Source organism: Dendrobates tinctorius, unplaced genomic scaffold (genome assembly GCF_039654945.1).
Source record: "Dendrobates tinctorius isolate UK_male_01 unplaced genomic scaffold, ASM3965494v1 ptg000202l, whole genome shotgun sequence".
NCBI classification, from domain to species: domain Eukaryota; kingdom Metazoa; phylum Chordata; class Amphibia; order Anura; family Dendrobatidae; genus Dendrobates; species Dendrobates tinctorius.
The window spans coordinates 3,764,755-3,778,088 of NW_027361869.1; the positions used below are offsets into that span (position 1 = coordinate 3,764,755).

Below are 13,334 nucleotides of genomic sequence, written 5' to 3' on the forward strand. Positions count from 1 at the left end.
TCATTCTCCATCAGGACAAAGCCGTCCTCAGGCCCTTTCCTTCTTTTCTTCCAAAGGTGGTTTCCGCTTTCCATATCAATGAGGATATCGTCCTCCCTTCTTTTTGTCCGGCCCCATCTCATCCTCTTGAGAAGTCTCTCCACAAACTGGACGTAGTTAGAGCCCTGCGTGTCTATCCTGCCAGGACCTCTTCCTTTCGTCTGTCCGATTCCTTGCTGATCATCTCGGAAGGTCGCCAGAAGGGCCTTCCGGCTTCCAAATCCACGATCGCTCACTGGATTCGTTCTACCATTCTGGAAGCGTATCGTCTTCAGGATAAGCGGCCCCCTCCGGGAGTTAGAGCTCATTCCACCCGGGCTGTGGCGGCTTCGTGGGCTGCTCGTCACCAGGCCTCGGCCATGCAAATTTGCAAGGCTGCAACCTGGTCATCTTTTGCACACCTTCACGAGGTTCTACAGGGTTCATACCCAGGCTTCGTCTGATGCTGTGGTTGGTAGGAAGGTTCTGCAGGCGGCGGTGGCTCACCGGCCGACCTGAGCCTTTCGGTTACTTTCGATCCTTTTTGCTGTTCCCACCCTTGGGACTGCTTTGGGACGTCCCATGGTATTCTGTGTCCCCCAATAAGGCGATAAAGAAAGATGGATTTTTGGTTCTTACCGTAAAATCTCTTTCTTGGAGCCTTCATTGGGGGACACAGCACCCTCCCTGTTTACGTTGTACCGTGTTGGGTCTTAGAGTCCCTTGTTGGGTTGGTACATATGGTTCGAGTTTTTCTCGTTGCTTCTCCTACTGCTTTTTTCACCAACTGAGGTGCTTGGTGCCTGTCGGTGGGTGTATACTGCCGGGGAGGAGCTAATTTTCTTGTTTTGCATAGTGTCAGCCTCCTAGCAGCAGCAGCATACACCCATGGTATTCTGTGTCCCCCAATGAAGGCTCCAAGAAAGAGATTTTACGGTAAGAACCAAAAATCCATCTTTTTTTCTGTTGCTGCCACAAGTAAAAAAAAAAAAAAAAAAAAAATACAAATATGAGACGATAAAAACATTGTATCTACCCCATAAAAACATCAGCTCACCCCAAAGAAAAAATACAAGACTCTCACACAGCTCCATTGGTAAAAAAAATAAAAAAAAGTTATGACTCTCAGAAAAATGGCGAAACAAGCAAACAATTGTAAGCTGCTAAAATAGTACAAAAAAATAATAAATGTCTTGGGTGTCACAATAATTATATTGACCTGGAGAATCATTTTTGTCTGGCCATTTTCCTTGCACAATTGGTGGTGTTAAAATAAATCCAAAAGACAGTTGCTAAGGGAACTTAAAAAAATAATAATAAAAATAAGGAAAAATATACATAAAATTTTGAATTGCCCTTTTCCAAATTAATAATAGAATAATCAAATGTATCATTAGTGGAATAATGTTATGGCTCTTTGAATATGGGAGGTGAAAACAGAAGTTCAAAAAAATGAAAAATTGCTTGTTTGGGTAATCTATTTTAATATTATTTGGATCTTTGTCATACAGAACTCCAAAATCAGCTGCATGTATATTGCGAGATGACAACATTCCGGTACTTGCAGCCACCACTAGAGGGAGCTTTCTGTATACATTTGTTATTATTGTGCTTAGTGGGTAACAGTATACATTAAGCTCATGAGCTCCCTCTAGTGGTGACTTGAGGCATTTAGAAAAACAAAAAATCATTCTGGCAAGCTTTCAATGTCTGAGAGCAGCTTTTCAGACGTTTTTCCTCTTATTACAGGAGTCTGTGTGAACAATAACCAGAATTATATAAGGAATGGGATTGATCAGCATCGGCCGTCCCACTACTCTTCTAGCTCCGCGCGACTTTCTATGAACAGGTTCGGAATAGGAGATCGCATTGTAATCCTGGTGTGTAACAGGTCCTACAGCGGGCAGCATGGCAAGAGGTAAGCACGCCGGGGGGCATGCCGGACCTATTACAACTCCTGTAGGACAGACGTTCTTACTATTTATTCTTTCATCCCTGTAGGTTCGGCCAGCCATTTGTTCTACAGTTAGAGAGAAACATCACGTGGGACATCCTGCAAAAGGAGATATTGGAGAAAATGCAGTATTCCTTGCGGCCCTCAGTCTGTGTTCAGGTGAGCATTGCATTTATAAAAGGGGGTAGATTATTAAAAAAAAAAAAAAATAGGGTGTATTTTTGCCCCAGGGATCGAGTCAAGTCTATCTGCCATACTCCAGATGAGACCTATTTATTGAAATGTCTGAGTTACAGTACCGGACGCGGCCTGTGGACAGGAGAGGAGCAGTTTTTTATTTATTTTTTACTCTGTCGCCTCATTGGGGGACACAGGACCTTGTGGTGTTATGCTTTCTGTTTACTAGGAGGCGACACTATGCTTAATCTAAAAAAGATTTGGCTCTGGCTCCTCCTCCACTGTATACACCCCTGGGCGGCATCCGCCTTACCCCAGTTTTTGCTTAGTGTCGCAAGGAGGCACACCTAAGAAGATTCTTCTTGACACAAATGAAGAAATGTCCTCTTTTTATCGGTACCCGGTTGAGGTAGAGATGGCTCTTCCCCATGTCGCTCCCTCCCCAGCCCTTCGGGTGCATGGTTCGAGGTCGAGAACCCCCCTCCTTCCCCAGGCCCTGGGCCTTTTGGGTTGAGGCTGAGGTGAGGAAGAATTCCTCCTGAAGGCGGTGAAGCGCCCTCCCTAACCCCCTCTAGGGATGTTAGGTTGAGACGTTTTTATTTCTAATTTTGGAAATGCGATGTGTTCCTTGTGCAGCATGTTATGGGCTAGTCAGGTAGCACCCATCTCAGTGTAGCAGGTAGTGGCCTCTCATTACTGACAATGGTTTTGGGTTCCCATAAGTTACTTTTTGGAGCCTTCCGTGTAGGGAGACGCACCACACTACATTACGGGCCTTTATGAGGGGTGCAGTTATATATACGTAGTGTCCTATGAAATGTCTGATTGTCTTGTTATCCCGGCGTTCACGCCTCGCTGATGCTTTATGTCTGCTTTGAATGCTAGGTGTGTCCATTCAGTCTGCGGGTGGTTACGGCTGTCGGAATAACTTACCTCTTACCTCAGGAAGAAAAACCTCTGTGCCACCCCACAGTAGAAAGGTAAATCTTGACCCTATTTCCCCCCACTAAAATGCAGAGGAGCATGGTGCTTTATTGCAGCCTGGAATGCATGGGGGCGAGTGTCTAAAAGACTCGCTCACACAGATATGTGATTGCTCTCGGACTAAAAAGGAGAAAATAAAGCACAAAAAAGAAAATTTTCCCGTTTTGATTAGATCCATAATGACCTTCTCACTGACTGGTTGTATGTTTGTCCTTGTTGTGGGGGAATTTGGGGTTTCCAGTTGATTCATCAATTGTACTCTAGCGTCCCCCACCCCAAAGTTATCTTATCACTTCTGAACTTTTAGAGCTAAATTTCTTGTCATTTTTAACAACAATATTTTTTTTCCACTAAAAATGTAAATTTCTTTATTTTTTTTTTTCTAAATTTGGCACAAAATATTCAACGACTAAAACCAGATAGAAAACAAAAACTGGGAAAAAACAAACAAAAAACTCTAAATAATGTATCTGCTCCAAAACATATTCAGTAAGTGGAGAGCTCCCACCTTTCTCCCACATTCTTATCTAGGAAAACGTTCTGTGTTTCTATATGCAATGTCATTATTATTTATTTTTTAGGGCTCTCAAATCGTGTGGCATTGGTGGGGCAGCTCATGTAAAGCTGGTCGTGGAATGGGACCGAGAAACTAAAGAATAGTGAGTTGATAAATTCACTTTGATTTTTTTTTTTTACTTGAATTAAAGGGTTATTCCCAACAGGTAATGTTTTCTCATATCCAAATAATAGGCATTAAAGGGAATCTGTCAACAGATAACAGATGATAAATGTTTATGTAATCTGAGAGCAGCACAATGTAGTTGCAGACACACTGATTGCAGCGATGTGTCACTTACTGGGCTGTGTGCTGTTGTTTCCATGCAACCATTGATCAGCAGGAGATTATCACTACAGGACAAGGTGTCTCATGCCTCCTGGTCCAGTCAAACTCTCACCACTGATCACACTTGTGACACATGCCACTGATAATGATTATTTATTTATTTATTTTTAAAGGGAACCTGTCAGCAGGATTGTGCACAGTAACCTACAGACAGTTGTCAGGTCGGTGCTGTTATACTGATTACAACGATACCTGGTGATGAAATCCGTCTTGTGGTTGTTGTGTAATCTGATATGCTCCTGCTTCGGGGTAGCCTGTAGGGGGTCTTCATGTGGTGCTCTGATTAGCTACTCATCAGTATGGCTTCTGACAGGTACTGATCCCTCTCTGACCTTTACCCTAGTTTGCATAACGAATATTTTGTATATTGAAAAAAAAAAATCACCTGCGGCAGGCGCCGGTACTGTAACATGATTGTATCTAGAATATCTATTTAATTATTTTATTTAGTGATATACATTTCTTCAGAAAATTTTTTTTCTCAAAATGGTGCCAGCCGCGCCTTCTCTGTAGCATCCATCGGAGATCTGATATATACTACTGCGCAGGAGCTGCTGGCGCCATCTTGGTGGAGACAATTTTTTTCCCCTAGGAAAATGGCGCCATTTTGAGAGAGATGTTTTTTTTCTTTTTCTCTCCGGAGTAAATGTATATCACAAAATAAAATAATTAAGTGACTATTATAGATGTGATCATGCTGCACTGCCGGCTGAATGTGAATTTTTTTCCCCAAACATATAATCAGTATGTAAACTAGGGGGCAGGTCAGTGACCTGTCAGAAACCGTACATACGAATACCTAATCGGCACGCCACAGGAAGCCCCCCACAGGCTGCTGGGGAGCACGAGCATATATATCATTAACTCAAAACTGAAAAAAAAAGATTAAACAACATCCACAAGACAGATTTCATCACCAGGTATCATTTTATTCAGTATAACGGCGCCGATCTGACACTGTCTGTAGGTTACTGTGCACAATCCTGCTGAGGGGGGTGTAATTAAGTATTTTAGCTTGTTGATATCGCAGGATTATGACCGTATGAATATTAGAAGATATAATAAATTTTGGTTTCACCAAAGCGTTTATGAAAAAATGTCGGCGTAAAAAAATTTGAAATCACAAAATATTGTATATAAATTCCAGGGCTGTGGAGTCGGAGTTCGTTTTGGTTGGAGTCGGAGTCGGTAGAAATGTACCGACTCCGACTCCAGCTTTAAAAACAATGTATTAATATTTCATAATTGAACTTTCATATGAATTTTATAAATGTTACTCAAATATATATGTTCTATCAAACTATGAACAACAGTGATAAGCAGTTCTGCTGGAGATAGAGACATTTCTTACTTCTTGTGTGTCACTGTTCTCCACTGCCCTTATCTAATCTTATACTTGGTTAACCTCATGCTGCCCCAACCCCCCTACTTACAATGTATGAAACTGAAAGTGAAAATGTGTTGCAAATTCTTAGTAGTAAAGCTCCTCCTCTAGACTAGATCATACTAGGTGTGCGTCTTCCAAGCATCTCACAGCTGCCTGCTACTAAGAAGAGGAAGACTGTAAGAAGTATTATCCTTTCAACAAACTTTGCATCAGTTAACTGTGAGTACATGAGGAATAATAACAGTATTACTGACCACTATATCAGTTGTACGACCTGGCAATAATTTTGTACAATTGTTTTTAGGAAAAACAATTGTCATTTGGATTGTGAATGCAGAATTAAAAACCTGAGAATGTCAAAGAAGCATCACATTAAATCAGCTGTATTTGAACATTTCACCATCACTCAAGATAGAAAACATTATGTCTGTCAGTGTATGACAAATGATCCAGATGAAAACAAATGCTGTGAAGCCAAGATGAGTGCATATTCAGGCAAAGATAAAAATGCTCCTACCAGAGCTTCTAATCTAAAGAGACATTTACAGCGCTTTCATCCAGAAGTACTGAAAGCAGTGGATGAGAAAGACTGCATCCAAACCAATGAACCAGTGCCTAGCTCTTCCAGCCAAGCAAAGGAGCAGAGAACTTTGCAGCCATCAGTTGCAAGATATTTTGTCAGTGACAAAGTTACTGTGACAATGACAGTAGATACATTTAAAAAACAGATCATAGAGCTTGTTGTAAAGGATAGTGTGCCTATTTCATTATTTTCACGACCAGCTTTTGTGTGTCTGAATGGGGAAATGGCCCGCAAGCTTGGTGTTTCTCTGGAGAGAGAGAGTATTAGAAAATTAGTAATCGAAGAAGCTTTTAAACAAAAGGAAGAACTTAAAAAAACTCTCAAGGGACGCTTTCTGTTTCTTAAAATGGATGCCTGCACACGTCACAGAGTGAACTATTTTGCCATCAATGTCCGATTTGTTTGTGACAAAAATGAAATAGTTACCAAGACATTGGCAGTAAAAGACACCAAAGCTCATCACACCAGTGAGTTTCTCCAGGTCTTGGTGGAAAAGGTTCTGCAAGACTATGAACTTAAAGAGCAAGTTCTTTCTGTCGTAACTGACAATGCTTCAAATATGATAAGTACTATTAAGCTAATGAATGAGAGTAATGATGGTGACCAGCAGCTAGAAGAACATTCTGGGTCCACAGACACAGAAATGTTTGAAATAGAGGAACACAGTATTGTAACTGAGGAGCAAACTGAAGTTGCTTCAGATGAACAGCAACATGATAGTTTAGATGATCTTGTTGAAACTGTGTCAATATGTTCTTTCATTCATCACATGCGCTGTGTTGTGCATACGCTACAGCTGGCTATAAGAGACAGTCTGCAAGAAGGACATGCTGCTGTACTGATTGGCAAGGTGAGAAAATTGTCTACTGTTGCCAGAACCCCTAAAGTTGACTCAATTTTGAAGAGACGTGCTGGAAAAGGGGCAATTATTGATCAAGCCACACGATGGGGCAGTACTTAATGATTCAGCGCTTGGTTGAACTGAAAACCTTTCTTGTAGACATGGCTAACCCTCAACTGACGCTAAATGAAAGTCAGTGGAATCAGGTGACTGAGCTGGAAAAATTGCTAGAGCACCCATTTACAGTGACTAAAAAATTACAAGCAGAGGACTTAACTCCAGGTATTTTCTTAAAGGAGTGGAAGAACCTGATGTTTCGCCTGTCCCAAAGAGGAGGGTTAATTGCAAGTGGCATTGCTACATCAATGAAACGGAGAGAGGAGCTACTATTACAAAATAACATTCTTTTGGCAGCTGTTAATGTAGACCCAATGCATCAGATTCTTCTAGATGATCAACAGCTAAGTAAAGGAAAAGAAGCTCTGTTTGAAATAGCAGTAAGGATGAAAGGGTTGCAGAACAGTCAGGAGGAACAAGAAGAATTTGGTCGTCCTGCCACATCTTCACCCTCATCATCAACTGATGAAGAATTTAATTTCGAAAAATAATTGGATCACAAGGACCGTGCAAAGCGTTCCCGCATAGAAGAAGAGTCATCCCCATCAAGGAACACAGCCAGTACATTTCAGCAGAATTTTTCATGTGCACTAAAAGAAATTGAGAAATTTGACCGTCATCAAAAATAACAGTGCAACAAGCGATTCCTCTGTATCCTGACATTGTCAGAGATGTTGCCAGAGTGGTTACTGCTTTGCCACCAACACAAGTTAGTGTAGAGAGGTTGTTCTCTGCTCTCAAAATAATTAGATCAGATTTGAGGGCATCCGTGAAGGAGGATCTGACAGAGGCAATACTTTTTCTGAGGACAAATTTATAGATTTCTTCTTATTAACTGCATAAAAGTGTTTATTGCATATTTACTTACAGTTTATAAAAGTTTATAAAAGTTATTTGCTATATTCCAATTGTATTCTAATAAATGTAGTTTTTGCTCTCAGTGGTCTGATTACTTATATGATGGTGAGAAACTGAATAAGCACGATGTTTAATATTTTACAATCGTAAATTTGTTGTTATGAATTGGCCATTTATGAAGGAGTCGGAGCCTGATAAAATCCAGGAGTCGGAGTCGCAACTGTGGCTTACCGACTCCACAGCCCTGATAAATTCCCTCGACTTGGTCTTCTCTCGGCTTTGTGCAGTGGATGATTTTGCAAACTCCCCTCTCCCGCTCTCTGACCGCAACCTTCTTTCATTCTCTATCAAGAACTGCCGGGCTGCTCAGGTCACCCCCACTGTCCAGACTTGTAGAAACATACAGGTCATTAACACCCAGAAACTTATGAAGAACTTGCAGTCTTCATTGGCCCCTATCTCCTCCCTCTCATGTCCTGATTCTGCACTGAAGCATTACAATGAAACACTTCAAAGTGCCCTGGATAAAATTTCACCTATACATAGATCAACACGACACAGACGGCGACAACCCTGGCACACGGTGCAAACACGTTTCCTGCAGCGATGCTCCAGGTGCGCCGAACGTCTGTGGAGAAAATCCAATCTACAGGAAGATTTCATCCATTTTAAGTTTATGCTTAAAACATACAACACTGCCCTTCACCTCTCCAAACAAACCTATTTCAACACCCTCATCACCTCACTGTCCAATAACCCGAAACGTCTCTCTGACACTTTTCATTCTCTACTCAATCCAAGAGTACAGGCCCCAACCTCGGAGCTCCGAGCTGACGATCTGGCCAATTACTTCAAAGAAAAAATTGACCAGATCTGACAGGAAATTATCTCCCAATCCCCTCATACCATGCACTGTCCTCCCTCCCCCACTGCATCTAACTCACTTTCTGATTTTGAGCCAGTCACAGAAGAAGTAAGCAGGCTCCTTGCATCTTCTCACCCGACCACTTGCACCAGTGAACCAATTCTGTCACATCTACTCCAGTCCCTTTCCCCTGCTGTCACCCCTCACCTGACAAAAATATTTAACCTCTCTCTCTCTTCTGGTATTTTTCCCTCATTTAAGCATGCCATCATACATCCACTACTTAAAAACCATCCCTCGACCAAAACTGTGCCACTAACTATAGACCTGTCTCTAATCTTCCCTTCATCTCTAAACTCCTGGAACGCCTGGTCCACTCCCGTCTGATCCGCTCTCTCTGATAACTCTCTTCTCGACCCTTTCCAATCCGGTTTCCGCTCTTTGCACTCTACTGAAACTGCCCTCACTAAAGTCTCTAATGATCTACTAACAGCTAAATCTAATAGTCACTACTCCATGCTAATTCTCTTGGATCTCTCTGCAGCATTCGACACTGTGGATCATCAGCTCCTCCTCACTATGCTCCATTCCATTGGCCTCAAGGACACCGTTCTCTCCTGGTTCTCCTCCTATCTCTCTGACCGCTCCTTTACTGTATCTTTTGCTGGCTCCTCCTCCTCTCATCTTCCCCTTACTGTTGGGGTTCCTCAAGGATCGGTTCTAGTCCCTCTCCTCTTCTCTTTGACCTTATTGGTCAAACAATCAGTAGATTTGGTTTCCAGTACCATCTCTATGCTGCTGACACCCAATTATACGCTTCTTCTCCTGACCTCACGCCAGCCTTTCTAGAAAACACCGGCGATTGTCTAAACACTGTGTCTAACATCATGTCCTCACTATATCTGAAACTGAACCTGTCAAAGACTGAACTTGTTTCCTCCCGCTACTAATGTACCTATACCCGACACTGCCATTTCCGTGTGTGGTTCCACTATTACTCCCCAGCAACATGCCCGCTGTCTTGGGGTCATACTTGACTCTGAGCTTTCCTTTGTCCCCCACATCCGATCACTGGCTCGCTCTTGTTATCTGCACCTCAGAAACATTTCTAGAATTCAACCTTTTCTTACTTTTGACTCCGCAAAAACGCTTACTGTTTCTCTTATTCATTCTCGTCTCGACTATTGTAACTCTCTTCTAATCGGTCTCCCTCTTACCAAACTCTCCCCCCTCCAATCTGTCTTGAATGCTGCTGCCAGGATCATATTCCTCGCCAATCGTTACACCGATGCCTCTACCTTGTGCCAGTCATTACACTGGCTACCCATCCACTCCAGAATTCAGTATAAACTTATTACCCTCACCCACAAAGCCCTCCATGGCTCAGCACCACCCTACATCTCCCTTGTTTCAGTATACCACCCTACCCACACCCTCCATTCTGCTGATGACCTGAGGTTAACATCCTCAATAATCAGAACCTCCCACTCCCGTCTCCAAGACTTTACATGTGCTGCGCCAATTCTTTGGAATGCACTTCCCAGGTCAATACGATTAGTCCCCAATCCCAACAATTTTAAGCGTGCCCTGAAAACGCATTTATTCAGACTGGCCTACCGCCTCAACACATTAACCTAATCTATCCCTGTGTGGCACAGCCAAAAGTTTTACCATAACCATGTTCCCTGCATTATGTTCCCACATGCTTTATGCATCCATTAGCCCTCTGTGTCTGTACTGTTACACACTTAACATTATGGCTGGTCCATACAATCAGGGCAACTGTTACCACCCACCTTTCGTGTCTACTTCTTTCCTCATAGACTGTAAGCTTGCGAGCAGGGCACTCATTCCTCTTGGTATCTGTTATTATCTATGTGATTATTGTTATGCTGTAATGTCTATCATCTATACAAGTCCCCTCTGAAATGTAAAGTGCTGCGGAATATGCCGGCGCTATAGAAATAAAATTGTTATGCATCTCTAGGCAGAGTAATAATGTTGTGACTTTAGTCATTTTCAGTGGACGGAGCAGGAGTGAGACCCCCCACTAGTCAAATTCATGAGGAACAGCAATGTTCCTTATGCCACATGTTCTACTCCAGTCCTTGACTGGAGTTAAGGGTGTGTGCACACGTTGCGGATTCTGCTGTGCATCCGCAGCAGTTTCTGCTGCGTTGTACAGTACCCTTTTAGTCTATGTAAATAGAAAAACGCAGTGCCCACGGTGCAGAATTTTCCGTAAGGATTTGCTGCGAATTTAAATCCGCAGCATGTCAATTCTTTGTGCGGATTCCGCAGCGGTTTGGCACCTGCTCCATGACAGGTGTCAAACCACAGGGGAAAACCGCAGGCAAATCCGCAATAAATCCGCAGATAAACCACAGGTCTTTTGACCTGCGGATTTAGACAAATCCGCGCGGAAAATTCCGGTAGCAGAATCCGCAACGTGTACACACTCTAAGGGTGTGTGCACACGCTGCGGATCCGCAGCGGATCTGACCCTGCAAATCCGCAGCAGATTCTGCTGCATTTCCATTCAAGTCTATCTATTTTCAAAAACGCAGTGCACATGCTGCGTTTTTTTCCGCACGTATTTGCTGCGGGTTCAGATCCGCAGCATGTCAATTCTTTCTTCGGATTCCACTGCGTTTTGATACCTCCATTGTACAGGTGTCAACACGCAGGTGGAAAACGCAGGCAAAGCCGCAGGTAAAAGGAAAGTCATTTTACCTGCGGATTACCTGCAAATCCGCAGCATGTGCACATACCCTTAGTGTGGCAAGGAGCACGCCGCTTTGCACCTCACCTAAGAGCTTCTTAAAGAACCAGGCGCCTCGCCCCGCACCCCACTCACTCATCTTGATGAATCGGGGCCTAAATGTATACATGGCTTCCTTTTCTCAGCTGCGGTATGGCGCTCTCCTCTTCCTCCCATCCATTTTACTCCATTCTTTATGACCATGAATACACCTTTTTCATGGCTATTGGACAGGATATCAGTAATCACTTCCACCATAATAGTGTCACCTTTCCTTTCCTTTCTGTAAAGCCAAATAGTCCAGTTTTTTCCCTGTAAAGAACGGTGGTGCAGATCCGTGACTATCCAGCGGTTGCTGGACTCCAACTCCCAGCATGCTTGATGAAAGGAGAAAAAGAATGATCTATGATCTCCATCACATTGTAAAACGCATCATTCGATCTATGTCAATGACTGATAACAGAAAGCAGGAGAGCTCACTTCTTTTTTTGTTGCACGGCTGTAACTTCCCAAAGCTCAAAACCTAATGGGCAGTAATGGAACAGAGGAGAATTGAGCAGAATTGTGATTAACCGTTTGCACCCAGGATCCTTGCGCCGCCTTGTCGCGTTTGATAGCTCAGCTTTTGCTGGTTACACTTGTCTGTTTTTATCACGCTGCGCCTGAAGGATGTCTACCGTCCTGTGATGATCAGCACCGCTCTGTAATTGCCTCCGTGACAAGCTTGTGTTTACACTGTCGAGGCAAGATCGACTTTCCGCTCTTCCTTGTGAGGCACCACGAGGCTCTCTTCTGCTGCTGTTTGGAATTAGACAGACATGTTTTGAGTGTGCACAGCTCTCCGCGCCGCTCTGAGCATCAAAACCAAGGTGCTCCATCATCCGCAAATAAGGCTGTGCCCAATTAACCCCTTTCCAGCATAGGCTCTGCCAGTGTATGGAGCAGGTTCAGGTGACAGCTGTGTTATTGTAGCTTCCCAATCATTTCTGATTAACCACTTAATTGCCACAGTCAATCTCTGACAACGGCATTTAAGTGGAGCAATCGCAGGTTGGGTTTTAAAAGAGGTGGTTCAATTCTTCTATATTCTGTTTATTATAGAAAAAAAATCCCTTAAAATTTTTTTTTTTTTTTTAAATGACAAATTTAAGTTAAAAATAGACGTAAAATATAAGTTGGAAAATTAAACATTTTTTTATAGAAAAACAAAGTATTTATATTTTTTACTTATTTTACATCTTTTAAAAAATAAAGACGTAAAATATAAATATTTTGTTATATTAAAAATTTTTTTAACTTTTTCAACTTATATTTTACATCCTTTTAACTTAAATTTTTGTGATTAAAAAATAATCATTTTTTAAAAGAATTTGAACCTGCGATTCAATATTGCAGCGTCCCTAAAAATGTGATCTCTGCACATATAAAATTAATTACGGTAATCCGCCATGAAAAAAGTTGAAAACCAAGAACTGTGATTTTTCTGTTGCCGTACCTTTTCCAAAAATGCAGTGAAAAGTGATCAATCTGTCGACTGTACCCTAAAATGGTATCAAAGAAATTGATAGCTCGCCACGCGAAAAAGCAAAGCTCCAAGGACACGAGTGAAAAAAAAATACGGTAGTTCCGTATCTCAGAAAATGATGCCGCAGACCAATTTTATTTTACAAAGTACTGAATAAAAAATAATATATACAAGTCTTGTATCGCTGTAGTCGTACCAACTTGGAGAATAGTGTCGTCAGGTCTTAACTTTTTGTTAGTGAGCTGTGCGGGACAACCCCTTTTACGTGGTCAAACAAGGAATGAGAATGATGGTGGAGATGAGCTCTGAAGCTTGAAGAATTGTGAATTCAGCTCCTGAGTATAAGAAAAGCAATATTAC

At 42.3% G+C, this 13,334-nt stretch overlaps 1 protein-coding gene across 2 annotated transcripts in view; it reads left to right on the forward strand.

Annotated features, from left to right (window-relative positions):
• Positions 1-13,334, forward strand: part of USP31 (ubiquitin specific peptidase 31) — a 69,417-nt gene that overhangs the window by 41,453 nt on the left and 14,630 nt on the right. For both annotated transcript variants that reach the window (XM_073553653.1, XM_073553654.1), the window contains 4 exons: positions 1,768-1,936; positions 2,020-2,131; positions 3,035-3,129; positions 3,715-3,792. In XM_073553653.1, coding sequence (XP_073409754.1) covers positions 1,768-1,936; positions 2,020-2,131; positions 3,035-3,129; positions 3,715-3,792 — 454 coding nt within the window. The remainder of the gene's footprint in view (positions 1-1,767; positions 1,937-2,019; positions 2,132-3,034; positions 3,130-3,714; positions 3,793-13,334) is intronic.